This window comes from Phyllostomus discolor, chromosome 11 (genome assembly GCF_004126475.2).
Source record: "Phyllostomus discolor isolate MPI-MPIP mPhyDis1 chromosome 11, mPhyDis1.pri.v3, whole genome shotgun sequence".
Taxonomy (NCBI): domain Eukaryota; kingdom Metazoa; phylum Chordata; class Mammalia; order Chiroptera; family Phyllostomidae; genus Phyllostomus; species Phyllostomus discolor.
In genome coordinates, this window is record NC_040913.2 from 86,227,531 (window position 1) to 86,254,503 (window position 26,973).

Below are 26,973 nucleotides of genomic sequence, written 5' to 3' on the forward strand. Positions count from 1 at the left end.
CTTGCTGGGGCCTCTTTAATGAGGCCGCTGCTCCCATCCGTGAGGGCTCCACCCCACAGTCTGGTCACCTCCCAAAGGCCCCCACCTCGGGTATCCTCACACTGGGGATTAGGTTTCAACCTCTGGCCTTTGAAGGGACACAAACACTCAGTGCCCAACAGAGGCCCGAGGGCAGGCCCGCCTCTGCCTCTCAGTCTCCTGCGGAGCTTTCTGGCCGGACATCCCAGGCCAGTCACCTCGGAGGAAGGCAGTGTGGTCTCCCCGTCTGCTGCCACCAGCTTCTGGTCTGGGCCCCTCCCTACCACGTCCTTAAAAAAGAAGATTGAGTCTGGTTAGCTGGAGAGGGCCTACAGGTGTAAAAGGATCACAGAAAGATTAAACAGAGATAGTATAAGCCTTTTTTTCTATTCATCATTAAAAAAGGGACATTAAATGTTTTAGAGAAAGTTTTTCTGAAAATAGCAGATAATATAAAGAAGCTTATTTGTGTATACAAACACAAACCAAATTTACCTTAACAGCTGGGAGCAGGGGCAGTAAAACAGAGTAGGAGATGTTTTCTTACTTACTTTTATCTCATTTGAACTTCTACAATGTGTATCTTACTTTTGCAATGAGAGAAAGAAAAAACTAAAAGCATCTCCATTCAACCCTCCGGCCCCCACACCCAAAACTAGGCTAACAGGCTGTCCTGTAGAGGAACTCTGGCCTCTGCCTCTGGGCCCCCGGCAACACCCCCGCAGCCCCGAGTCAGCTGGGGTGCGGAGCGCCACCTCCTCCACCCCCCTCACTGCCGGGTGTGGCATGCAGAGCATCTCATTTTGGAATCACGCAACGCAGGCCGGCTGTTAGCCAGGGCCTTCAGAAAATGACTCAGTGGCCCTGGAGGACATGTGTAAACTTTCACATGCACAGTGAGGTTTTGTCTGGAAGTGACCTTCTCTGCTGGGGAAGGGGATGAACACCGGCGTGAAGGGGGGGCAGGGGGGGGGGCGGTGGTGGTGACTGCAGCCTGAGGGGGGCGAAGGGCGTGGAGGCCACTCCGGGGGGCAAGCGCAGGTTCTCACGACCGTGTTTCCACGCAGCGAACGTGCCTCTTCATGGAACACGCTTCAGTCTTTTATGTTTTACCAAGAAAAACAGCCAGTTTAACTGTCCCCCGCCACTAGAGTCTTACTCCAAGATCCCGCGGACAGAGCAGGATGGTAAAATGTTACGATTCTGATCCTGTCATCCTGTGACTTTGTAAAATGTTTTCCTTTCTCTTTCCCCAAATCTAGGGCTGGTGTGGATGGAAGGGCCCGGACTTCTGGAACAAGGATGCTTACTACAATTTATGTCTTCCTCAGCGACCCAATGTTATTTAAAACGTCTTGGGCTCAAAGACTGCAGTCGAGTTTATTATAAATGTGTTAATAAAAAAATAAGTTTAATTTCCAATTAAATCCTAGATGTAGTCTGATGGTTTAACCTTGATTTTTTCTAAAGGTGTAAATACTACACACAATAAAGACTTTATTCTTTAGACATTCCTTTAATAACTTAAAAGGCATAGCAGGCACAAGTAAAATATTACAGGCATATAAATGCACGCATTCATAAATGTTATCTTCTCTTAGAAGAAAGTTTCCTCCTTCTTGGAAGGAGTTTAGACACACCTGGCGAGCCAGGAGCCACGGCTTGTAGCTGAGCAGGAGGTTTGCATGAAGTGAAGGCCCCTTCACACCGTTTCTTAACCAACAAGACATCTGTTGTTGAAGAACATTAACAACAGTTAATGTTTTTAAAACAGTGACAGTTTTAAAAACTATTTTAAAAAGGTTATCTCCCCAACTTTCCACCCTGCAGGACAATTTTTGGTTTCTAGAATCTACTAATCATTACTAGAACCGGTCTTAAAATGTTGTTAATGAGAATCAGAAAGGTATATTAGAAATAAGACTGCCAGGATTTAAATAAAACAACAAACTCTGTGCTAACTAAGAGATGCTTGAGGGAGGGAGGGAGGAAGAAGAGGAAACTCCGAGTGACTCACCAGCACCTCCTTTTCCCACTTGTGTTTTCTGTGCTTCCAAAACTGCGCTTCTGTCTGGGCGTCGGAACACCCTGGTCTCTGCTGGATGGTTCGCCTGATTTTTTTGTCTGCATACATTTCATTGCTGTAAGAAACCTGGCACATTCTGGAAATCCATGTGACCAAGCTAGATCTTCAGCTGTTTCCCCGTTCTTATTACATAAGCTGAATTTAAAAATAAAAATCGAGTTAAGTAAAAATTGGCATTCGTTGAGCCTCTTTATACCTCCCTAACTAAAGAGCTTAGAGCTCGCACGGGTGGCTGCGGACCAGAAGAGGGACAGGAAGCGCAGGGAATCCGTGTTTGCTCACTGTGGCGCCCTCGGGGGCTGGCAAAGTCCAGCCAGAGTGGGCATGTCAGTTCTGAATAAACGTACTCAATGCAATAAAGGAAGTCAATGAGAACTACTACAGCACAGATTCTCCTGAACGGAAACTAAGGTATAACACCGCCATAACAGATGAACAGTTGCTCCTCATTGCTCAGGATCCATTTTTTTTTTTACTTACTCGAATAACATCAAATATAACAGCCTAACATTTAAATGATATCACTAAATTATCAATTAGGCAAGCCCTCTTTTTAATGAACTGTAGAACTGCTCCCTGAAAGTATAGCCTTGGGCAAGCATTCTTTTTAAAAGCACATGTAATTACCGTATTTTGCTGTGTATAATGTGCACTTTTTTGCCCAAATTTTTGAGGGAAATAAGAATGCACATTATACATGGGTAGTACTAATTCTGTATGTATATAAATGCTTTTAATTCTTTTGTTTATGCTTATGCATTAAAAGTGTAACTCTAGAAAGCAATAATGATATGTGTATGCAAAATAATACCCTGAAATACAATAGTCAGTTTTGTTTCTAAATATAAATAAATAATTGAATTAAAAAATTAAAATGAAATCTTTTTTTTCCTGAAAGTTTGGGGCAAAAAACGTGGGTGTGCACTATGCACGGGAGCTCGTTATATACGGCAAAAAAAAAAAACAAAACAAAACAGTAAGCTGTGGGAGTCTGATTAATATGCTCCAAAGTAAAGGCACTGAGTTTAAAACTTACTCAATTTGGGCATCACTGGCCACAAGCAGGCTAAGGCATTCCAGGCTTCCAACTTTTGCTGCCTTGTGGATTGGAGCTTCTCCAAACACATCCTTAAATATAAGACACATTTTAGTCTCTCTCCGAAACACTTTCTCGTGGCCCTTGGTGCATGCAGTCTATTGTTTGAGGAAGCTAGTTAGACCTGCATTGTACTGGGCAGAAAAAAATTTTTTTAACCCTCACCTAGGATATGCTTATTGGTTTTAAAGTGAGGGGAAGGGAGGGAGAGAAACATGGATCAGCTGCCTCCCAGGACCTAACCCACACAACCCAGGCATGTGCTCCAACTGGGAATTGAACCCAGGACCTTTCAGTTTACAGGCGATGCTCTGACCAACTAAACGACACCAGCCAAGGCAAGGCTGACTTTTAATTCAAGATTGTTCTTTTTTTTCCTTATAAGATTCACTTGGTATGTTATTAAATACAAAGCTTTCATTAACAAAAATGTGCAGTCACAGCCATATATACATTGAAATTTAAGTGAATAAAAGCAAAATAGAGTTCTATGAAAGTAAAAAAATCACAATTTAAAATTCACCATACTTTAATATTCAACGGAAGATGCAGACTTCCATTAAAAAAAGTTCTGTAGGAAACAATAATGGTTGTGAGCATGCCTCACAAATATTTTCGTTGCCATACTGAGACTTTTAATTTGATAACGTAATTGTTCCTTTCGAAATTGTAGACCTGTATGTGCGGCCCAGTGTAGCAGCCAGCAGGCATATATATGGCTCACCAGCACTTAAAATGTGGCCAGTCTGAACTGAAATGTGCTGTAAATATAAAATACACACCGGACTGAGAAAACATACAAAAAGGAAATGTAAAATATCTACCAGTAATGTTTTATACTGAGTACATATTGAAATGATAATTTTTGGACAAATTGGCTTAAATTATAAAACTAATTTCATGTTTCATTTTATTCACTAATTTCACGTTTCAAAAACTTTAAATGCGTGTCTCACACATTCTCTTGGACATCGCTGCTATCACATTTCTAACAACTGAACTGAATATTCTGGCGTCTAAGAAATGTTTGTGTGGATTTGAGGTGGAGAGGAGGGTTGTACACAGTAACAGTTACCTAGTTACCTGCTGGTTAAGGTCCGCGCCGGTCTGCAGCTGCCAGAGAAGAAAGCAAGCACGGCCGCCACCTGCGGCCAAGTGGACAGGCGACTGCTCGCAGGGATCCGGAGGTGCGTTGACCGAGGCCCCGGCCTCCAGCAGATGCTTCAGACTATCCACCTGCGGGAAGAGAAAAGCTCCAGCATCCCCTTGTCTCCGTGCAGTCCCAGCCCTCCTGGGGCTGAAAACCTTCCAACGCTGAAGCGGCTTGACTCGGCGGCGCCCAGTGGTTAGTCCACTGTCACCTTCGCGAGCGCTTCCGACAGGACAAACATTTGGAAGCTTAAGCTTGTGGGACACAAGGGGACCGAGTCTCACCTCTAGGTTGCCATCAAGCAACAGCATTTCCCACCTAAAGCAGAGGACAGTCCTTGAGCGTGCAGAGCGTTGGGGCACTCGCTGCAGGCTAGCAGGTAAGAGTGCACACCCCGCCCAAGTGCTGCAGAATTTAAAGACCGCCGGGGCTACCGGGCCCGCCCGTCACCCCTGCGCTGCAGCTCTGGCCGCGCCCCAGCAGCCTAACCCTTGGCTGAACCACCCTTCTCAGCCCCGCGGCGGCCGCACGTACGCAAACAGTGACACGTGTAACCCAGAACACGGTGCAGCTGTCAGGAAGGAGGGAGGAGGACGTGGTGCGGCCTGGTCAGCCGATTGGGCAGCTGGAGGCTCCGGGCCCGCCCACATGGGGGCGGGGCCCAAGGCCACCCAATGGAGCCCCAGTACGCGGGCGCAGGGATGGGCTGGCGTCTGCGCAGTCCGCGCATCCCTACAGCGCGCAGCTTGGCACGTCTCCCTGGCCTTCCCAGCCCTTTAATCCCTGTGGGGAAGGGGGAGTCGCGGGCGGAGGTTTTGGGTTCTGCGAGCACCCACGTAACCAGGAAACGAGGGAGCTTTAAGCAGCTCTGCGGGACCACTCTTGGAAGCCGCCCCGCGTGGTGCTGCCGCCGCGTCCCCCGCCCCCCGTCTCCGGAGGAAGGAATGAGAGTGTCTTCTGCCTTCAAGTTCAAATCACTCCAGGCTCGCTTCTGTCCCCCAACACCCAAGGCTGGAAGGGAAAGGGGGTGGGGTGTAATGTGAGCTAAGAGGGTAGGCTTACCAGAGGACTACCCCACCCCCAAAATTAAATGATTTATCAAACCTGACCCTTTTGCCTACGCTGGGAATTCCTGTGAAATAAACCCACCCTTGTAATGTGTCCCCTCCTGGAGACCGGTTAAGGCGCGCCGCTGCACTGGTCCCTGGGGAAATGTTGAGAGTCCAAGCTATTAAACTTGAGCTTGCTGAGACCGGCGAGGTTGAGGGGATGGGGGACAGAAGGAAGGGGGAAACGTGTTTGTCCTGACACTCGGGGACAGTTCACGGATAAACGAAGGGACCGGGCCCTGGATGTTTATGTTTGTGACAAAGGGCTCTTCCCCACAGGCAGCGCTGACGCACCTCGGAGCTGCTCGGGGGAAATGGCCCTCCTGGAGCTCTTTCCACCTTGGAGCTGTATCATTCCTTTTCCTAAAACTTGAGAAACGGACTTCCTGACCTTCAGTTGTAGCCACTGAACACATGTGTAAGCTCTTGACTATCCTTTTCTAAGCGCTTTTTTTTTTCACATTAACCTAGCTAAACACTAAAGCTCCAGCCATATTTTTCTTTTCCCTAAAAAAGCCTTGGGTGTGTCCCTTCTAGCTGCGGCTCCCCTTGAGAGCCCGGCTGAAAAATAGAAACGTTCATTGTGATGTTTCTACAGGACAAGCTCATTGTCCTGTAAAGATAAGTGACCTTTGAGTTGTAATTCTGGCTACAGTACATTATTTTGTAATGAGAGCCCTAAATGTTTGCAATAATTTATATTGCTAGAGTGAGGTACTGACCCATGGGTAGTTTTAGACATTTTTATTTATATGCATACTTGAACATAAATATGGACATTTATTTATGTTCAAACACCAATATAGAACCATGCTTTTGTTCTTTATTTTTTATATGTAAGTGACTCACAATATTTTTTAATGATATTTAAAGAATGGCACTGCAAAAATGCTGTTACGTGAGAACCCGTATCCATGTTGCCAATCTGCCTTCTCCCACGTTGATCTATTAGGTTAGCACTATTTTTTTAAAGGGTTGCACCGATGTTCATTTTCGGGAACTCCTAACTCACGCAAGGCATTCTCGGAGTTCTTCAGAGTCCTAAACATGCGCACTGTGGTTAACGTCTGTAATGGGATATTTGTGTGACGAGGGTGCCTGCCTGTGGCCTCCTTTTCCTTTAACACAAGATTCTACTCAGTATTCATTAAGTCTGGTAATTATTAACTTCCTGTTCCATATGGAAGTCTCACAAGGAAAGGGAGTTTTCTGAGTGGTTTTTAAAGCCTCCCACCCCCCTTTAATCACACTGTACGTGTCCATTTCTCACATCCTTTGAGGAGAAATCTTTGTCTTATCTGGGAGTCGGGCTTACCCTTAGCAATGGGCCCGAAAGCTTTCTAAAAACTGAACAAAGCTGGCGGAGCACAAAGATACACAGAATCAATACATTTGGAGGAGACTATGTGGTTGGCAAGTAACTGGAGTTTTTATAAACACGCAGCCATTGGGGCCGGTTTTCTGCAGAGGAAGGTGGTCCCGGATGAACACTCAGCAGGCCCTCTTGGAGGAGCAGTGGTTACAATTCACTTGCCGGCAAACATCTTCCCAGCGCAAGGATGTCATTCAGAGTGAGAGTTCAAAAATATGTTGAATGATGACTAAGTGACCAAGTGAATGAAAGAGGTGTGGGCGGAGTCTTAAAGACCAAGTGTTTGCTAGGATGTCCAGGAAGGCCAAAGAGACACAGACATCACCCTGGAAGAGCCCCCAAGGGCCGAAGTGACTTGAATGACACAATGATGTACTGCTGGGTTGTAATTCACAAAGTAGAAGTCCATAGGAACAGACTGATATGAATGACTGGAGAAATGAGAGAGAAAAGATAATTACCCCTTACAAAGGAATCCCAAACACTTCACATGCATGGGTATCCAACCTGCAGCCCATGGGCCTCATGCAGCCCAGGATGGCTGTGAGTGGGGCCCAACACAAAATTGTAGATTTGCTTAAAACTTTATCAGATTTTTTTTGTGACTACATGTTGCAATGTATTTAATGTGTGGACCAAGACAACTCTTCTTCTTCCAGTGTGGCCCAGAGATGCCAAAAGCCTGGACACCCCGGTACATACTCCCTGCTCCAGGAAGTGGAGACCCCGTTCTCTTGAGTGTGGGCTACACACAGGCACTGGCTTCCAAGGAGTGGAGTGTGGGAAGGGTTGGGGCGGGGAGGGGAGTGATTTTAGAGTGGAGACACCTGGCCTTGGCCAGGTCATTGTTCACATCACCCGTGACAAGTCATGTCAACAGCATGCACCCCTGTTGTGACGTGGTGAGAAGATCACGTCACCTCTTGCTACACTTCCCTAAAGCCCATAACCAGGTGTCCCCACCAGTAAAATAGCAAATAAGTCCAGATGGGGGTCATTCCACAGGATGTCTGGCCAGTACTCCTCGACACGGTCAATGTTGTAAAAACCAGGAAAATCTGGGGAACGGTCACAGAGCAGAGCAGGCTGGGAGACCTGATGACTAAGAGATTCTGGAAACTTGGATGGGATCCTGGAACAAAAAGAGGACACTGGTGGAAACACTCTCAAACTCCAAATGAAGTGCACAGTGAAATTAGTTCACAGTGAGGTACCCATTTTGGTTTCTCAGCTGTGATGAATGTGCCATAATTACATGACATTGACAAAAAGGGGAACCCGTGCTATATTTGCAGCTTTTCCGTCAGTCTCCGGTTATCCTAAAACATAATGTTTATTCTCAAAAAGACTTGAGGTCACTTTAAATTATGATGTATTATGTTTCTTTCTGTAGGCCACAGCCACTAAAGAAGTCTCTGTTTGTTCAGATGTTTCGTTTCACTTTTAGGTAAACTCTCTTTCCAAAATAGTAATGACAGAAGCTACAACTGGCTTCCCGTGTGAAGCTAGTTTTAATCAGACAAGGAGCAACATCTCATAAAGCTCTCACAACCAGTCTGTACTTAATTTTGGGGTCTGATTAACCACCGTACTTCAGTCCCCCTGGCAAACACCTGGCACACACCTGGCACACACCTGGCAAACAAACACACCGCCTGCCACACCGACCCCTGGGAGGGCTCCCCGGTCTCTTCTCTCGAATGCTCGGCGACTTGGGCTTACATCAGTTTAAATTTTTCCCACATCTGTAAGGATTATTATAATACGTAATATAATTAAACATTATGTAACTGGTGAAATATGAGTGAGAAGTGACAGCTGTAATTTTTAAGAAAACTAAATCGAACACTTTCGCACTCATCGAGTCACTCAGAAAAATGCTCTCAAAGTAGATGAGGGTAAATGAACTGTGAGAGATGGAGCAAATTCCTTCTGCGCTACGGTTACGCTGGAACTGCCCAGGGGGTTCCATTTGCACGTCCAAGTAGCGCCCGGCTTCAGGCCCGTCTCCCGGAAGCTATGCGCTTGCTTCCAGCGTTAAGCCTTTCTCTCGGTTTCACCCGGACGTGGGGTGCTCATCAATGGATCCATAAAGAACATGTGGTGTTTGCACAAACGGCATGTCATTCAGGCTGTCAAAGGAAGGCAGTCCTGCCATTTGCGGTAACGTGAACAAATCTGGAGGGCGTTATGCTAAGTGAAATAGGCCAGGCACAGAAGAACAAATATAACATGATTCCACGTAAACGAGGAATCTGAAATAGCCAAGCTGGTAGGAGCAAGAGAGTCGCGTGGTGGTTACCGGGGGCTGGGGAGGTGCCGGACGGAAGGTGTGAAGTTTCAGTTACGCAGGATGAGTAAGTCCCAGAGATCTACTGTGTACTATAGCACCAGCAGTTAACACTGTTGCAGTGTTTCCTTAAAGATTCGCTGGGAGGGTAGGTCCTATGTTCAGTGTTCTTACAGATTAGATAGACACGTGGGAGGAGACCTCGGAGGTGATGACCACGCTCAGGCGTCGATTGTGATGACGGTTTCATGGGTGTGTCTTTATCTTCAGCTTAACCCTTTGTACACCTTAAGTATGTGCAGCTTTTCTATATGTCAGTCATGCCATGATAAACTTTTTTTAATTATAAGAAAACATTTGAGAATATTTTTTAAATGGACTTCATCAAAATAAAAAAAAATCGAGGGGTCAAAAGAAACTGTCGAGAAAGTGCAAAGACTCCATAGAATGGGAGAGACTCTTTGCAGATTATATATCTAATAAGAATCTAACATCTAGAGTATATAAAGAACTCCTATAACTCAATGACAAAAAGGCCAATAACCCATCTACAAATGGGCAAAGGATTTGAATTGACATTTCTCTAAAGAAAACTTAAAAATGGACAATGAGTACATGAAAAGATGCTCAACACCATGTCTCATTAAAGAAATGCATGTCAAAACCCCATGATACGACTTCACATCCACTAGCGTGGCTATCCTCCAAAACCTGAACAACAGTGCAGGTGTTCATGGGGATGTAGACCCCCAGTACATGGCTGGTGGGAATGTACAATGCGCGGCCACTTTGCAGAACAATTCGGCAATCTCTCGAAATCAGAAACAATCACCACCTAACCCAGCAGTTCCGCTCCCAAGCACACACCCGAGAGAACGAAACCTCACACCCACACAAACTCGAGCACCTGAAAACCACCGGCATTGTTCGTCATGGCCAAAAGCTGGAAACACCCCGCACGCTCATCAAATGATGAACAGATTTTTTTAATGTGAGGTATCCGTATGATGAAATACCTTTTGGCCACAAAAGGAAATGAAGTGCCGGAACACACCACAACACGCGTGAACCTTGTCAACGGTATGCTACGTGACAGGAGCCAAACCCAAAAGACCCCACATTGTGTGACCCCATTGACAGGAGCCACCCAGGACAGGCAAACCTAGAGAGACAGAAAGCAGATCAGTGGTTGCCGGGGGCTGAAGGGAGGCACAGACTGGGAGCGACGGGGAAGGTCCACAGGGCTCTTTTTAGAGCGATGGAAAGTTCGGAATTAGGGACCGGTGGTGGCTGAGCACCGTGCGATTTCCCAGTCACAGGGGACGGGCCCGAGGAGGACAGAGGATGGGGGACAGCCCCATCAGCGTCCACTCCGCTTGCCCCTTCCTTTAAAATCGCAGGTTTTTCATCATCCGTGTCTACCATGTATAGGGTATAATTTTATAAATTGACTGCATGCAGTGCAAATGGTTGTCGAGTTTTAAAATGATGATTTTATATCTAATGCCAAGATTTGGCAGAAATAAACACATACTCTTACCTTTTAAAAACCTCTTAGTTCTCCTTTTCTTAAAAAGTACTAAATCTTGGCGCGCCCTCCTGAAGGAGGTCTGCCATTTTAAAAGCTCACAGGAGCTTTGCCTTTTGGAGGACAGGAGATGATGATGATGCCACGCAGGTGCCAGGACACGCCAGTCATCCCAGCCCAGCACCCGAGGCGAATTACTTAGCTCCTGCACTGTGCCTCAGCCCCCACACACGTTAAATGGGCCTCCTACTAGCCCCTATTTCGTGAAGTTTTGTATGAGTTAGTGCCTATAAAGTGCTTAACAAAGAACAATCCCTGGCATTTAGGAAGAACTCAGTCTTTGTATGTGCTTTCTAGATGCCCTCCAACTGTTGTAAACCCCAGCAACCAAACCACATGCAGCACTGTTCCCGCAGAAGACAGCCTGGGTTCAGAGGAGGTACGGCGTCATTGTCTGACTCATTTCATTTCCCGTGACCTTCCTACGCATGCCAAGGGTCTTATTTTGGGGTGCAGTAGCACCCTGAGATAGTGTAAAAACTTCCATCACCGGTTTTTGGATTGTTTTCCTCCTAAACAGTTTACCTGACACTGCTTCACCCTAAAGCTCATCGGAAACTTTTCACTCACTAATGCAGCCACAGTGTTTGGGAAATCATATAATCAAGGAACCTTCCATATCTAGGAACAGACGTTTTGAAATTCTCTAGTTCAAAATACTTACAATCCAAAGTACAGACGAGGAAATTGACTCTTAAAAGTATTGACTCTTCCAAAATCATAGACACTTCACTGATTTTTCCCCCCCTATTATACTGAATTCTCTCTCTTTTAGGCACTTCATTCTCTTTAACGAAGCAATTTATTATCTGAAATAGTGTCATATAATTGTGTCAGTGGAGCTTTCCAATCACACCAAAGGGCTGCTCTCTCCCCACCAATCAGGAACCTTTACTGCAGGCTTGCTCCTGATTGGTGAGAGCTGGCTGCAACAGTGGAATGCGGAGCACTAAACAAAAAAGCATAGCAACAGCTGAGCTTGCTGTCTCCCGACCCACGACCTAGGCCAACCTGGACTCCTTCATCTCCAATGAGGTGGCCTCTACATTGTATATGAAGGCTCTGATTTTTCATTCCGCCGGGATCCATCTTACAACATGGCAATCCAGTGCAGACCGGAGGATGAAACTGAACAACACAGCTAAAATAAAGTGTATTCCCAGGTAAAAGAGACAAATGCTTTGATGCGACATGGATGATGAGTCGGATGAGATTCAGAGAGAGGGCCATGGGGAGGTACCAGTGCATAAGAACTATGTCTGTGGGCACTGTCCCCACACCCTACCAGTGGCAGCGGCTGTTGTGAGTGACGAGACCCCCTGCAGCGAGCGAACCCACCGAGAGGGTTTGCAGAGAGCTCTCGTCATTCAGCCCAGGCTGTGGGGATGGACAGGCAGACGGTTGTGCTGCTTCTCGTGTCTGTAAACGGCCCTGGTTTTCAAAGAAGAAACATTCACCACCCGGAACTGGCACTTGGGCACCCGGGGCCCCGGACAACAAGGGGCGGTTGCTTTTCATAGAGGGTCACGGGGGCATGGGGTCTGTTTTCGCAGGAAGACGGGTCTGTCTTACTCTTTGTGTTTGCTTACAGAACACACGTTGTGGAAACAGGATGAAGCTGACCAGTGAGGAGTTGCCCAAGGACCCCGTTTATAGCTCTCTGTCCCAGTATGCCGCCAAGAACCAGTCGTTCTCCCAGTGGAGGAAGGAGAAGTCCGGTACAGATCCCAGTAACACTGTCACTCACAGTTAGTCTGCACACCAGGGAAAAAGAGAGTCCTACTGCTGTTGGGGAAGTGGCTAACGTGGCAGTCTAGCTCTCCTGCTTTCCAGCCCTTCCCAGCTTTCCTGTAAGAATGCGCAACAGCGCGATTTAACTCACCTGGGAGCAAATCATCAGTGGAGAAGCTCCCTAGAGCCTGGCCCTGATGTTACACATGGGGGCTTAGGAGACCCTTCTGGAAAACGGAAGCCAGATGTCTCTTCTCTTGAGAACAATGCCATACTTGGCTTGAAATTGGCCTTTACAGCTACCATTATCTTCTGTAGTCTTAAACAATTTAAATTGGGGATGTTTAGCTCATTTGGTTAGAATATTTCTAATGAAGCCTCAAATAATGAATTTCAGCCCTGGCCAGGTAGCTCAGTCGGTTGGAGCATCCTCCGGATGATATGCCACGGTTGCAGGTTCGATTCCTGGTCAGCCAGCGCACTCATAGGAACCAACCAGTAAATGCATAAATAAGGGGAACCACCAATTGATGTCTCTCTCCCTCTCCAATCAATTATATATGTATAAAATCTCACTCACACATAGGACAGCTTTGCCTAAAGAATTGCACATAGACCACACTGCTAGAGCTCCTGCCTAGCAGCAAACTGGGTTACTTTGAAACCCAATCCACAGCTGTTTCTGGATCAGACAAGGCGTGGTGTCGGGTCCTGTGGTACTGAGGAGGCCGGGAGTGAGAAGTAGGAGGGAAACTAGGATTCACGGTGTCGCACAGTGAGTGACTGGTGCCTGGAAGAGAGCAGCTCCATGTTGGGCGGTCAAAGGTGCACTTTTTTGTCTTCCCCAGACCACTACAGCCACGCTAACTTGGTGGACAAGGCACTGCAGCTCTTGAAGGAAAGGATAAGAAGAGGCGATGCCGTGGCCTATTTCCTACGAGGCCAACTCTATTTTGAAGAGGTATCATTGTCTATTCGTTTTCACTTCACATAATGCTGTGAGACCCTCACTGCAAAAATTCTTCTGCAGTTCCTTGCATTGTAACGTCAGGGGAATTCTGTCCATGCCGTAGATCATGGTCGTAGCTTCAAGCATGATACATTGGTATCACCTTAAGGAGGCATCTGACCTTTCTCCGTAGAAGTCACCCTAGTGGAAGTCATTTATAGGAGACATTTGGGTATAAAACCCATTCTTAGACTGTGAACTAAAAATCTAATTGTTATATTTTTGCCCCAAATAGTTGATGTCACCCATAAAATATTTTCATGTTAATAGCCATTGAGACCCTGGTTCTTATCTCGTACTTGAAGGTAGTCCAGGTGTTCCCCTGTGGAGGAAGGAGGGGACGCGCCTCCACCCCGATCACACTGGGGTGCCCTACGGGTGGGTCGAGGAGGGACTGTGCCCGTGCTCACCGCAGCGTCGGTAACAGCTCCAGCTCCTCATTGGACCACACAGAAGACGTGAAAAGGGGCCAGCCCATCCGCTGAGTATTTGGGCAGCTACTCACCTGTATCCCTCTTACTCTTTCATCTGTGGGTGGCCCCTTCCTCAGTTCTGGCAGCGATGTCTGTTGAGGGCCCATCCTGCCCGTCACTGTGAGGACAGCACAGCTCCATGGTTAAGAGAAGGGCCGCTCAGCTTCGGGCATAGGTGCACCTATGGTTCTGCGGCTTGTTAGCTGTTCATCCCTGGGGACACATACTGCACCTCTCAGTGCCTCAGTTTCCTCATCTGTAAAAGGGGGGGGGTAGTGTGTGTCTCATGGAGCTAATGCAAGGATGCACTCATTGTAAAACAGGGCCTAGCACCTACCTAACAAGTGTTTTGTGTTTGCTGTTACTGTGCTAGGCACTAACTACTCAGGGAAGAGGGAATCAGAAGGGCCCCCATTCCATAAAGTTTACAGTCGAGTAAGGGCAGAAAATAGATTCAAATACGTATGATGAAAAATGAGAAAAAGTGCTACAAAGGGAATTCAGGGCACACCATGACGGAGAATAACTTAGGGACAGGGTGGGAAGACGTGTTGCTGAAACTGAAATTTGCAGAAAGGGGAACAGGCGATGCGAGCAGCCACGGGGAAGTGCATTCCAGGTAGAGGGGAGGACCGAGGGGCCGACTCAGAGATGAGGACGAGCATGGTGAGCGCTGGGACCTAAAAAGAGACCCACGTGGTGATGAGCAGGGCAGGGGATGGCTCTCGATGAGCTCTGACACGCAGTACGAGGCCGCGGAAGTCCGAGTCTGTGATGAATGGATCAGAAGGCAAGCACAGAACCAAGACCACTGTGGGGTGAAACTACATGAGCTCAGGCAGGGGACGATGGTGGCCCGGCCCAGAGCTGCAGCAGTGCAGCTGGGTATTTTGGAGACACAAACAATGGCCCCTGGACTGAGGACCAGAGACATGGGGGAAAAGTGAGTTTTGCGGTGATGAGCAAGAGTTCAGTTTGGGGGCGTGTTATGTCTGAGATGCCCATGAGTCACCCAAGTAGACAGGTTCCAGAGTAAAAACTCACATGTTCTCCAAGGAGAAGTTTGGGCTGAAGGGGTATATGTGAGATCTCCCAGCAGGTATATGGTAGTTAAAATCACAAAAACTAAAAGAACTTTCTTACTATTCCTCTGTGTTTTCTAACTTTTCCAGCCACATATCGAAGCCAGGCATTATTAGTCAGAAAGGAAAATGAGCCTTAACAACACAGGCATTTGCTCATTGTGATGTGTTCTTTGAAATAAGTATTTGTTAGGATGGTGATGCAGTTTTTGTTAAATTTTTTTAAAGATTTTTAAAATTTATTTATTTTTAAAGAGAGAAAGAGAGAGAAAGAAACATCAATGTGCGGTTGCTGGGGGCCGTGGCCTGCAACCCAGGCATGTGCCCTGACTGGGAGTTTTTGTTAATTTTTATCAATTTGTTAATTATTGTTTTATGAAAAGAGGATTTCAGTCATTTTTATGTTTTCCGAAAGCTGCTTTTCTCTGGCCTGCTCTTCCTAATGACGACCTCCCAGGTCAGTAGGAGACTCTCCCTCCACTGTTACAAACGATCCTGTCTTTGGCGGGAGGCCTTTGCATGGTGGACTAGGAGGTAACACCCCATCAGCCCCTCACACCTCAGCATATCTGTTACCAGATGGTCTCCCTGCTGGGGAGGCTTGAATCCATGACATGAGCCTCAGTGACAGGGTTTAATAGCAGCAAATGTCCCGATGCTCCCATTTTCTCAGAGGTTTGGTCCCAGCTCCAGAACCTCTGAAACCTCAGGAGTGGTGGGTGAGGGGCTGGGCTCTCATTCTGAGAGAGGACTGGCGATTTGAGCCAAGAGTTTGGGTCCATTTGATTGACTTCATTGTGTGTTGATTGTTGTCGATGACTAACTTGCAAATTCCGTGCATTTGTCGCCGGCCTTTATTGTCTCATGTGCTGCTATTCGCTAGATGTAGGTGGGCGTTAAACAATCGGGATTGCTTTAAGACAATAACAGTAATTCAGTATTTCCTGGGAGCGTGCAGGGATGGTATGAAGAAGCCTTGGAGCAGTTTGAAGAAATCAAGGAGAAGGACCACCAAGCGATGTACCAGCTGGGAGTGATGTACTACGACGGGCTGGGCACAGCTGTGAACGCTGTGAGTCACTCTCCTCCGCGGCGCCTGAGGTGTCACTGTTGATGGGTTAGCCGAGACATTCACGTTACTTGTATTGTAGTATTTCCCTCCTTACGGTTCAGCAGTCTCTAACCTTCGAGCATTCCAGGGATAGCCGTAGTCATTTGGACATTTGTGTGAGCAATGAAATTTTGTCTTGCCCCTTCTCCTTGCTACCGTTAGATGCAATTTTTTAACGTGCTTTTCCGTATTTTTCAACGTTGTTCTGAAACTTCACAAACATGGAGAAAAGATGGAAAATAAGCAAAAAATAGGATGGTTCCAAATTCTGTCAAATAGGAACATTGTTATTATTTTAAAGTATATTCTTCCGTGTACTGCCCCATGCAAAAACAACTTATATACATACAGCTTGACTGAAATGGCAACACGGTGTCTGTGCAGGAGAACCGCCTCTCCTGCGAACAAGCTCATGCAGATGTGTGTCTGCGAACTGGGCTGGTCTTTACACAGCCTCCGGTGACTGGAAACAAGTTCGTGAAAAAACAGATGAGGCGAATATAGCACAAGAGAATTTACATGGTGATGTAGATGGTTATTGCATAGTCTTTCTACTTTCCTGTATGCCTGAAACATTTTATGGGAAGAGAAAAAACACAAAAGAATAATTAAAGCAGCCACTGGACAAATGTGATTTGTCTGAATTCCCCTGTTAAAAGAGAGTACATATGTGCTTAATAAATGAAGTAAAAATTTTTCATGGATCAACAAATATGTTCAAAGAAGCACAGGAACACAGTGAAACTGCATGAAGAAATGATAATTCCACAGTAAAAAAAAAAACTGTTTAATATGAAGAACATAATACAGAGCCTGTATGTGCCAACATCACGGCATCGAACTACATAAAGGAAATGTGCAAAAAAATAAATTGATAAAATGTTCGATTTAATTTTAATTTCTGGCTATGATAGGCAATATTCAGTATATAGTAGATAAGTTTAAATAAACTATGCAGCATCCACACAATAATATTCCCGACATGAAATCTTAAGTCTCCCTGGTTGAGATATCAAAATTGAGCACATACTAGACGTGTATGTTTGAGCACAAAGAAAATTATAATAAATGCTTCCCCTCCCCAAATAAGTTGTGTGACAACTCCGCTCATTCCTGAAGATTGAAGCAGTCAAAGAGTTTGCCCTGGCTGCTGTGGCTCAGTGGATTGAGTGCCAGCCTGTGAACCAAAGGGTTGTTAGTTCGATTCCCAGTCAGGGCACATGCCTGGGTTGTGGGCCAGGTCCCCAGTAGGGGGCGCACAAGAGGCAACCACATGTTGATGTTCCTCTCCCTCTCTTTCTCCCTCCCTTCCCCTCTCTCCAAAAATAAATAAAATCTTTTAAAAAATAAATAGAGCTTTAAAATTAAAATATCCAGGTGGTTTATGTTCTCCCAACCACCCCTGCTTTTCTTCTTGTCACCTTTTTCTCTGTACTCTTCATTTTGTGGTTGTACCTTTCTCTGCCCTGGCACAGGGCACAGCCTGCTGTCTTTCCTGGTCTCATAAAGCAGGGATTTTGCTGGCAGCGTGGCTTCTGCTAAAATGGAAGGGTCTCAGAGAGGACCAACCGGATCCCACGCAGTGAACAACTTGAACTTGCTCATCCGCCACAGCAGGTGCCCTCTGGTGAGGACTTCTCACCGGCTGCACGGCCTCCCGTGATTCGTCACAAACGTGCCCAGGCCTCTTCCTGCCCCACGCCTTCCCCTTTTCTGTGTCTTGCCGCTTTCTCCTCCCCTCCACTGAGGAAAACAAACTCATCCCATTTTCCCACACCATGTGGTTCCGTCGCCTCTTCATCTGCCCTCCTTCCTGTCGGGTCCCAGTTCAACTTTCCTCTGGGAGGTGTTCTGTGACTGTGGTACCCAAACGGCCCCCTTTATCTCCTTCACAGACGTAGTGACTGTCTCAGATATTTGTGGCTGCTCCCGAGTTGGAACATATGCTCCATAAAATTAGCGGGTTTTGTCTCGCTTCTCCCCTGCCCAACCCCCCAGGAACTGGCACAGCGCCCGCCCCCGGCGGGCCTGCAGCGTGGCCGGCAATGCCGTTACCAGGGCGCCACCTCAAGGGTCTCGTCCAACGCCTCTCCTGGAGAAAGGTCGCATCCCTCTAAGAGAAGCTGTGGCAGCAGCTGGTAGGATAATAAAACATTTGGCCTTGTTACAAACAAAACCAGGAACCCATTAAAAGAATAAAATATGATAACCAAGTAAGATTTAGCCCAGAAATTTAATAATTCAACACAAGGAAATCTATGAATAAAATATACCACTTTGATAGCCCAAATAAGAGAAATGAGATGGTGGTTTCAGTATGTGCTGAAAGTTCCATAAAACTCAATATTTATTCATAATAAAAACCTTAAAAATTAGAGAACCCACTAGGAAGTGTTTCCTTAAACTTGAGGCGGAGCCAGCTCAAGGTTGTCCTTGCACGAGCAGAAAGAGTGTTCCCCCACTGCTCCCGCCGACCTGGTCTCGCGTCTCCCGAATTTCACCCAAGTTTGTCTCCAGCCCTCTCTTCCCCTTCCCTCTGCTGCACCCCAGGCCCACAGCACCCCGAGCTGGGCCACGACACAAGCGACCCTCCGACTTTGCTGCCCCCCTCATTCACTCAGCCGGCCACCGAAGCCATCTTTTCAAGACTCTCATCAGATCATGGCCCACCCATCTTCAAAATCTTTTACAAAGGCTTCTGTGGTGAAGATAGAAGACAGGGGTGTGACTGCGACTGCTCCCACGGACGGCCAGCCAGCTGGCCATTCACGTGGTCAAGTCTTCCGTTCCCAAACCAGTAACTGCCGTTCCAGAGCCTCCCCCAGGCCCGAGCTTGCCGTCTGCCTGGCTGCTGCCGTCAGTGGGGCTCCCCTAGGCGTCCCGAGGCCACGCTGCTGTGACTCTGTCTGAACTTGACGCCAGAATTCCATGTTGGACCTTGACCGCACTCGGTCCCACCAAGCTTCACAGCTCCGCATGGCAGCCACACAAGACGTGCGCCTCTCTGGCCATCTGTCTTCTCACGGCATCTGGACGCCGCGTTGCTTCGTGGCTCCTCCCCCTCTCCCACCGCTGCCTTCCAGCTGGCAGAGTCCCCCACGGCCTCAGCCTCTTCTCATACCACTGCCCTCACCTCCCTGCCTCATCGGAGACTCGGCTGTCCCCCAAGCAGCCCTCGCTGCGGGGCAGCCTCCTACACCCCAACGTGCCGCAGTGCTCAGAGGTGGAGCCGGCATCCCTCCCTTCCCCGGTTCACTTCCCACTCTGGACACCAAGCCCCTACTTTTAACTTCATGCCAACATGCTGCTTTCCTAGTTCTATCCGTCTCCTGTCGCTGGCCATGCCCTAACGTGAGTCTGAAGCCTGGCTCTAGGATCCCATCCTTGTACCTGGCACTTGAACTAGCAACTGAGCAGCAAGGAGGAGCCGCCATGTCCAGGAGGCGACCCGCGGGAGGGCTTACCCACCACTCCACATGACTACCACTAAGTTCTGACGGCCGGTTGGGGGAAAACTGGTCGTCACCTACCACGTAACCTTCACAGAAATAAATCCACAGAAGCTGGGGCTCACAAAAAGTAAAATGCCTTCATTTTCTCATCTGTTAATGTGGGAAGTAGCCAACAATGGCACTCCGGGGGAGCAGCGAGGGGGATTGCAGCACATAAAGCTACATTTGATTGTCAAGCGTTATTTCCCTTGGAGTGTTTCCAGGGCTGTGTCTGGTGGGTTTCCGGAGGGCGTGGTTAGCACGTCTTCTGGGCACGCTCCGTGACCATGGAGATGTCAGATGAAGATTAGCATGCTGCGTGCACATTATGGCCGAGCACAGTTAGTGAGAAGCGGGCTTGAAGAGAGAAGACAGCATTTGTTTGGGGCTCACAGATGTACTGAATTATAAATGTGAAAGAAGTCACAGCTATTTTGGCACTTCCATCAATTCCAAGAACTGTGCTGATTCAGAATAGGACCTAGGAGCTGGAGGGGAGGAGAGGGGAAAAGGAAACTCCACCGAGATGTTACAATGCGACTCGGGAAGCTGTATAATGAGGGGCGTGCCTCATGCCCGGGTGCTCCTAGGAATGCCCCCCCAGGACAACACACAGCTTGGGCACAGAGCAGGAATTGCATCCTGTCAGAGGGGGGATGCTTTACGACCTTATGGGGAGAAAGAAATCAGTTTGGGTAAAACTAACAACTAGGGGTTTCTGTTTGTTCTTTTCCTTGCGGAAGGAAAAAGGAGTGGAATATATGAACAATATAATTGATTCTCCGTGTCCCAAAGCAAGACACTTACAGTTTGCAGCTGCTTACAACCTTGGACGTGCTTACTACGAAGGCAAAGGTGTTAAACGATCCAATGAGGAAGCTGAAAGGTAACCTCACCTGGGAATGAGTTCTCGCTTTAATCAAACATGGACACAAATAGCAATTTGCCTTGTTTTTTTCTTTCAGGCTGTGGCTTTTTGCTGCGGACAATGGGAATCCAAAAGCCAGTGTGAAGGCCCAGAGTATCCTCGGACTGTATTACTCAACGAAAGAGCCCAAAGAGTTAGAAAAGGTATCATCGATCTGTTTCTGTATGTTAGCATTATATTTAGGTTATTTGTGTCACTGTTCCCTTTTTAAAAGGGTGACGAGGAAAGGGTGAGTGGTTTTGAATGCCTTTATTTCTTTAAAATATAAAGAAAGTTAATTTTAAGACCTCAGAGCCCGTTTCCTCCTGTAATCATCTATGAATGCTACCTTCCCTGCATCTGCCAAAGGAGACCACAACCATCAGAGCATTTTGTATGGAAAAAAAGTCACACATACAAAATATATTCCATAAACATTCTAGGAGGGAGAGTCCTGAAATGAAGCCCAAATCCTGTGTGAATACAGTATCACATTTGATGAAGTCACTGTGACAGTAATAAGTAAGATGTACCAAGCACTAACTGAAAATTAAATCCATTTAAGAGTGTTACAGAACTATAATATCGTTCATCATCAGTGACTGAACTATTTTCCAAGAAATCTGAGCGGGGAAAGGCGTTGTAGGGCTGAGTTCTGCTTGTAAGAGCCGCCTAACAATTTAAGACCCTCCTGGGACAAGGGCACTGCACCTGGAAATAACTTCCCCCACTCATTCCCATTCAGGTAGCTGAGTATTAAGTGAATGCACCTGGGCCTCCAGGTGGCTTTTATCCTTGCTTGCCTTTGATCTTGAAAGCGCCCTCTCTGAGACACACCTGGAGTTGCACCTTCCCTGGGCTTCCTCCCCTCCCCGCTGTGCCTGGTAGCAGGGGCAGCCCACAGCAACCCCGAGCTTTGTCCCTATTTCCCACCTTGCTCATCGTTGGTGTGGAAAACCTGAAAATCCTGAGAGCTGAGAGAGCGGAACTCTAGGCAGTGACCTCACCGGCACCTCGGGGTAGACAACAGGGGTCTCACCTTACACTCTCTCTTTAAGGCCTGGGACATGGACACAAGCCTTCAAGGGACCAGAACTATTTCCTACAGCCGAATCAACGATACTACCTTATCATTAGAGACTCTTCTCTTTCTGGTATCCCCTGTCGTTTCACCTTGTAACTAAATGAAACTGTGCTTTATTGAAGGCGTTTTACTGGCATTCAGAAGCCTGCGGCAACGGAAACCTGGAGTCCCAGGGGGCACTGGGGCTCATGTACCTGTACGGACAGGGCATCCGCCAGGACACCGAGGCTGCCCTGCACTGCCTGCGGGAAGCGGCGGAGCGTGGGAACGTGTGCGCGCAGGGGCACCTGGTGGAGTATTACTACAACATGAAGTTCTTCACCAAGTGCGTGGCGTTCTCCAAGAGGTGAGTGGGCGCAAGGAAAGGACTTACAGGAACGGGTGCTGGATGTGCCGCGCCAGGCGCGTTCACGGAATCTGCAACAATACTGCACGTGAGGGCTGGCGAGCGCCGGCGCCTGACACGTGGCCCGTGCCCCAGGGGGCGGAGCCTTCCCGTCTGGGTTTCAATTACTTTCAGCAGCCACGTGCGGCTAGCTGGCGGCCACCATACCAGATCGTACAATTCTGCGAGGTTAGTCTTCAGGACTTAAGTGCTGTCCGTTCTGCATACCCGCTGAGTGAGCTTAAGCAAGTTTTCTAACATTGGGAGATATGACTTGCTTTGTTAATAACATACTTTTACTGCAGGGTTATAAAAATAGTGTATATAAAGTGCTTAACGTAGCTGGGCACCTCAGAGATGTATATTAAATTCATTGCTTCCTGCATCCTTAGCCACAGGTTCTTTAAGTACATAATTTCAGTACAGCTTGATGAGAACTGTGAAATGAGAATAATGGTTAAAAGACTCCAACACCAACATCTCATAAAACATTTGGAAATTTTCATACAACAGGGGACATGCCTTTTCCCTGAGCCTATGTGCCTTCCCGCATCTGCTCACCACCCCCCCCCCCCCCCAACGCTGTGCAGAAGCAACATGCCAGGAAGGGCCACCGGGGCCATCCGGAGCGGCCGCGAGCCTGGGCTGCTGTGTGTCCTGGCCAGTAACACCCTCCCTCCCTCAGAGCCCGCAGGCTCCCCACCCCAGCCCGTGGGAGGCAGCCTGGAGGACAGACCAGCTGCCTCTGCCCTCTCCTCCCCAGCGTCACAGCCTCCAGGCAGTGGGCCACGTAAAGGTGCCATCTCCAACGTCCCAAATCTCCAAATGCCCATTTGACTGAAACTAAGACTTTACAGTCTTGGAGACGTTCCACTGTTGTCCACACTCCGACTCCCCGTAACATTAGGGTTAACGGGACGTGACTAGGTCTCCTTTTCCCACAGTTCTCCATGCTTGGGCCTGGGTTATACAGGATGAGCTCTTCTTATTGCCCACGTTTAAGCAAAGATAGATGTGCAAGTTGTTAAGTGTGTTTTCTGGTCTCGTGTGACTAACATCCACGCTTAAGGTTGATGTTTAAGTAAACAGTCCAAGGAAACAGAAAAAACATTTTTTTCCCCATTGTTGAACTCTGCAGTGATATTAAGTTTAAAATACACTGCACGAAAACCACCTTTCCTTTACCTCCCAGTGGTTGTGGAGCCTGACGCGTACAATCACAGGGAAGCGATGGAGCAGCCGCTCTCCCCCGGTACCAGCTCTGTCACACCCGCCCTTCGCCCCACAACTCTGCTAGCACTCCCAGGGGTAGAGATGAGGGGACCACTCGGGGCACAGGGACCATTTCTGCACACGTTCTCTGTGACAGTGTAAGCCATAACCGGCGCCCTCTTCACTCCCCAATCCCCCACCGCGCCAGGATCGCCGACTACGACGAGGCTCACGACATCCCCATGATAGCCAAGGTCACGGACTGTCTCCCGGAGTTCATCTGCAGGGGCATGGCCATGGCGGCCTTCTACCACGCGCGCTGCCTCCAGCTCGGCCTGGGGATCTCCAAGGACGAGGCGGCCGCGAAGCACTACTATTCTAAAGTAAGTGGGCTGAGAACAAGCATCGACTGGCTCAGAGATCTCTGGGCTTTTTTTTGTTGGCACTTGACTCTCTTTACAGATTCGTGCCTTTTCCTCCTTAATTACTGCCAGGTAACCGCTGCCTACGGAGAGGCTGTCAGACATGCAGGTTGTTTTGCAGACAGCTCTGTCTGGTTCTGATGAGCATGATTAACAGTCCTGCATTATTCTCTGCCTCTCTCTCTCTCTCTCTCTGCTGCTACCTGCAGGCTCAGGCCCAGCCCCCAGACCCGAAAGCCAGAATGTTCATGCCTTCTTTCACCCAGAGAAAGTGTGGACCTGTGTCCTCACTGCAGCACCTTAATGAAACGTAGCTTTTAAAAAGTTTCATGTGCAAGATGTCTACCACGTGGAGGAGGGATATTCATGAGTTTGAGATAACCGGTTAGAACGGGCCTTTTCATGTTCAACCCCACGTGGTTAACTTATTAAAACCCCAAACGAATTTCACATCTCAAAATCAAACAACTGGTGGCCTGGCTGGGTGGCTCAGTTGGCAAGAACATCGTCCAGATGCACTGAGGTTGCAGGCTTGACCCCCAGCCGGGCACATAGCAGAACTGACCACTGAATGCACAGATAAGTGGAAAAACAAATCAATGTGCCTCCCCCTCTCTCTAAAGTTAATAAATAACAATATAATGAAAACCCATTGTTTAAAGTGGGGAGGGGCGGGAGAGGGGGATCACTGTGAAGAGTATCTGCACGTGAGCACTACTTCAGACACGGGAAACACAAGAAATACCGTGCACACCTTAGTTCCGTGACAGCCAGGACGTCCCAGTTAGAACGACATCATCGTGAGATTTATAGAGCAGTTCGTGGTGTATACACAAACCTTTCAGCTCAAGCAGGCGAGCAAGTCAAGGGAAGACTTCCGAGACCCCTCGCCGGAGTCTGCCGTGACTGCGGTGGTCCCCGGCGTGGTCTGTGTGTTAACGCCACTCGGGATCTCTCAGAACCTCCAGAGAGTCAGCACAGTTCGGGCTCAGTCTGGGGGACTGAGACGCAAGCACACTTACTCAATCCCGAGGATCCCCATATGTTGGGAATCTCAGCAGGCAAGTTTGGGAACCCTAAATTATACAGAAACACAGTGTACAAGTACAGCTATGTATCACTGTACCTTTCTGTTAGTATGAATAATAGTCGTCTTTAACTTTTATTCATTAAAAAACCCAAATGTTCTGTGTATTATACCAGCTTCCAAACCAAGTCAAGTTCAGATTGCATCCTATCCTGAGTACCTTTTCTAAATAAGCAGAAGCAGGGAAAACTCTGGGTCAGAAATATCCTGGATTGCGGTATGTGTTTATCCTAAGTAAAACAGCAAAATAATTTGCGATCTTAGAACAGTTTCCATGTGGTTGGAGATAAGCGCCCCATTACTCAGTTTTGGCCACTGTATTTTATGGGAGATGCTTTTAAAATGGAGAAAATCCGCATGTCGTAAGCCAGTGAATCCTGTGACATAAGGCATGATAAGAGAAACTGACGGTGAGGGGGTCCTGACAGTGGTCTTCACCGGACTGGACGGCTGTGCTATAGAAAAGGACTGTGGGGGAGGGGAGGCAGACTTAAGAGCCACCAGCGGTGCATTGTGGGAAAGGGGAAGGCGGTGGAGGGCGCAGAGTCGGGGGCCTGGAGTCTGCCTCCGTCTGGCTGGGTGGCTGCCAACGACGGCCTCTCAGGGTTTCTAGGAAACCAGCTTTAGATGTTCTCTCAGGACCCTCTAATGATTCTGAAGGACATGCAGAGAGTTTTTAGCTTAATATGAAGAAGGATCTGCTAATACAACTGTGCAGGAAATATTCGGTAAGAAAAGCTTTTCCCGTAACGTGGTGACTTCTTGCCACTGGAAGAGACCAGGCAAATACCTAGTGACCAGCTGTCACGGGCACTGAGGGGACAGTTTCTGCGTGGAGAGAGGGTGGGTGTGGTTCTTGACATTCTGTGAAGTTACGAACTGTTACGTGTCATTGTTTAGTCACAATAAAATTGTATCCTTCAAAGTAAGATTATTATGAGATGCTGCTATCCACATAACGAGATAACAAGTTTAAAGCCAAAAGTTGCTGCTTTCCACACTACTTGTTTTAATAATTCGTGTCCTAGGCACGCTGTCATCAGTGCCTCCATTTCCTCTATTTGTGACATGGATAACATTTTCTCTTCCAACTGATAACAGCATGGATATTTCTACTATGATCTCTTCTGCATAGGCTAATTTGAACTTCTCTAATTAAAAAATCAGAATAGCTGTGTATCTTAATTAAGAAAACTCCCTTGAAATTCATTATATTTACTATTCTTAAACACAAACCACAAATTATTAAAAGGTAAGAAGACCCAACAATTCGAAATATATTTAAATGACTGACTCTTTGCCTTTGCTCTTTAAGGCCTGTCGTCTGAACCCCACTCTGGCAGATGAACTTCACTCTTTACTGATTCGTCAAAGAATTTAGACCGTCGTGCATTTCAACAAAGATCGTCCACCCTGTGACACCTTTAAAATGTGTGTATTTTTACAACAGCTGTGTCTGGTTATTTTGTACATCTCAAGTTACATAGTTTGGGTTTTTTACTGATGACACGTTACCTTTCACTCTTGGGTTTGTAGTCTGTGATTCACAACTTGAAACGCAGCTACAGGATCAAGCAGCCGGGCAACCGCTCGGAAACCCAGTCCTCCGCCTGCCGACCGGCCTAGACCGCGTCAGACCCTGAAAACCACACCATACTCTGCTCCCCGTCTTCAAATGCAGCACCCCAAAAGACCTGGTGTGACCTTTGGTTGAAAGGCTTCAGAAGTATAAATGCTACCACGTGTAAGATATTCTATACATGAAATAAATTGTTTCATTTTAACCTGTTATTTAAATGTTTAAATTTAAAATTCACAAAGTTTTTGGATGGAATTTACAAGTAATTTTTTAAATAAATTTGTGTAGCATTTATGCTTCTGAAGTTGTTGCAGCTGAGACGGCGCTAGATCTCCTGGGACGTCTTGTATTCGCAAAAGAGATTGTTATAAATGGTTCAACTGGCTGATTTAGGACCGACTTTAACAACAGCGGGTTTAAGAAGTGGTTTACAAGCCTGTCCCTCCACATCTTAACTAACTTGAGTTAATGAAACAACGGCTACATTCCTGAGAAGACCATCAGTTCAAGCCAGACGTCTTCTTTGTGCTTCGTTGCCTTCATGTTAAAAAACCTAGATGTACTTCGAAGCAAGATAAAATGTGAAAAGAAATCTCCATGGAATCCATACAGAACTAAATACGGTTAAAAACTGAGTTAGCAGAAGGCTTTCCTGATAGTACTGGCTTCACCGGAGACAAAAGAGGGCAGG

At 47.3% G+C, this 26,973-nt stretch overlaps 3 protein-coding genes across 9 annotated transcripts in view; 2 read left to right on the forward strand and 1 right to left on the reverse strand.

Moving 5' to 3' along the window:
- Window positions 1-2,267, forward strand: part of UFSP2 (UFM1 specific peptidase 2) — an 18,415-nt gene extending 16,148 nt beyond the window's left edge. Inside the window, exon 12 of the mRNA XM_028526661.2 lies at window positions 1,281-2,267. Coding sequence (XP_028382462.1) covers window positions 1,281-1,367 — 87 coding nt within the window. The 3' untranslated portion in view covers window positions 1,368-2,267. The remainder of the gene's footprint in view (window positions 1-1,280) is intronic.
- On the reverse strand, window positions 2,007-4,743 carry ANKRD37 (ankyrin repeat domain 37). Of its 2 annotated transcripts, XM_028526662.2 has the most exons (4): window positions 4,635-4,743; window positions 4,284-4,436; window positions 3,141-3,232; window positions 2,007-2,239 (listed from the first exon to the last, which is right to left on the reverse strand). In XM_028526662.2, exons 1-4 carry the CDS (start codon window positions 4,659-4,661, stop codon window positions 2,032-2,034), a joined length of 480 nt encoding a protein of 159 aa, XP_028382463.1. In that variant the 5' UTR covers window positions 4,662-4,743; the 3' UTR covers window positions 2,007-2,031. The 2 variants fall into 2 exon arrangements, with proteins under 2 accessions (XP_028382463.1, XP_035867651.1); XM_036011758.1 differs by having other exon boundaries at window positions 4,284-4,695.
- LOC114508924 (LRP2 binding protein) lies at window positions 4,624-26,973 on the forward strand. Of its 6 annotated transcripts, XM_028527014.2 has the most exons (10): window positions 4,659-4,729; window positions 11,007-11,088; window positions 12,301-12,427; window positions 13,289-13,401; window positions 15,963-16,076; window positions 20,350-20,492; window positions 20,572-20,677; window positions 21,720-21,943; window positions 23,403-23,577; window positions 26,019-26,973. In XM_028527014.2, exons 3-10 carry the CDS (start codon window positions 12,322-12,324, stop codon window positions 26,082-26,084), a joined length of 1,047 nt encoding a protein of 348 aa, XP_028382815.1. In that variant the 5' UTR covers window positions 4,659-4,729; window positions 11,007-11,088; window positions 12,301-12,321; the 3' UTR covers window positions 26,085-26,973. The 6 variants fall into 6 exon arrangements, with proteins under 6 accessions (XP_035867646.1, XP_035867649.1, XP_035867648.1 ...); XM_036011753.1 differs by lacking the exon at window positions 11,007-11,088 and having other exon boundaries at window positions 4,624-4,729; XM_028527013.2 differs by lacking the exons at window positions 4,659-4,729; window positions 11,007-11,088 and adding an exon at window positions 11,688-11,872.

Coding starts and splice junctions, on each gene's coding strand:
- ANKRD37 (XM_036011758.1), bottom strand. CDS start 4,661: ATGCTGTTGCTTGATGGCAACCTAGAGGTGAGACTCGGTCCCCTTGTG. Junction 3,233..4,283: donor GCGCGGACCTTAACCAGCAG/GTAACTAGGTAA, acceptor CTTATATTTAAG/GATGTGTTTGGAGAAGCTCC. Junction 2,240..3,140: donor GCCAGTGATGCCCAAATTGA/GTAAGTTTTAAA, acceptor TTTTAAATTCAG/CTTATGTAATAAGAACGGGG.
- LOC114508924 (XM_036011753.1), top strand. CDS start 12,322: ATGAAGCTGACCAGTGAGGAGTTGCCCAAGGACCCCGTTTATAGCTCT. Junction 13,402..15,962: donor GCCAACTCTATTTTGAAGAG/GTATCATTGTCT, acceptor GGGAGCGTGCAG/GGATGGTATGAAGAAGCCTT. Junction 21,944..23,402: donor TGCGTGGCGTTCTCCAAGAG/GTGAGTGGGCGC, acceptor CCACCGCGCCAG/GATCGCCGACTACGACGAGG.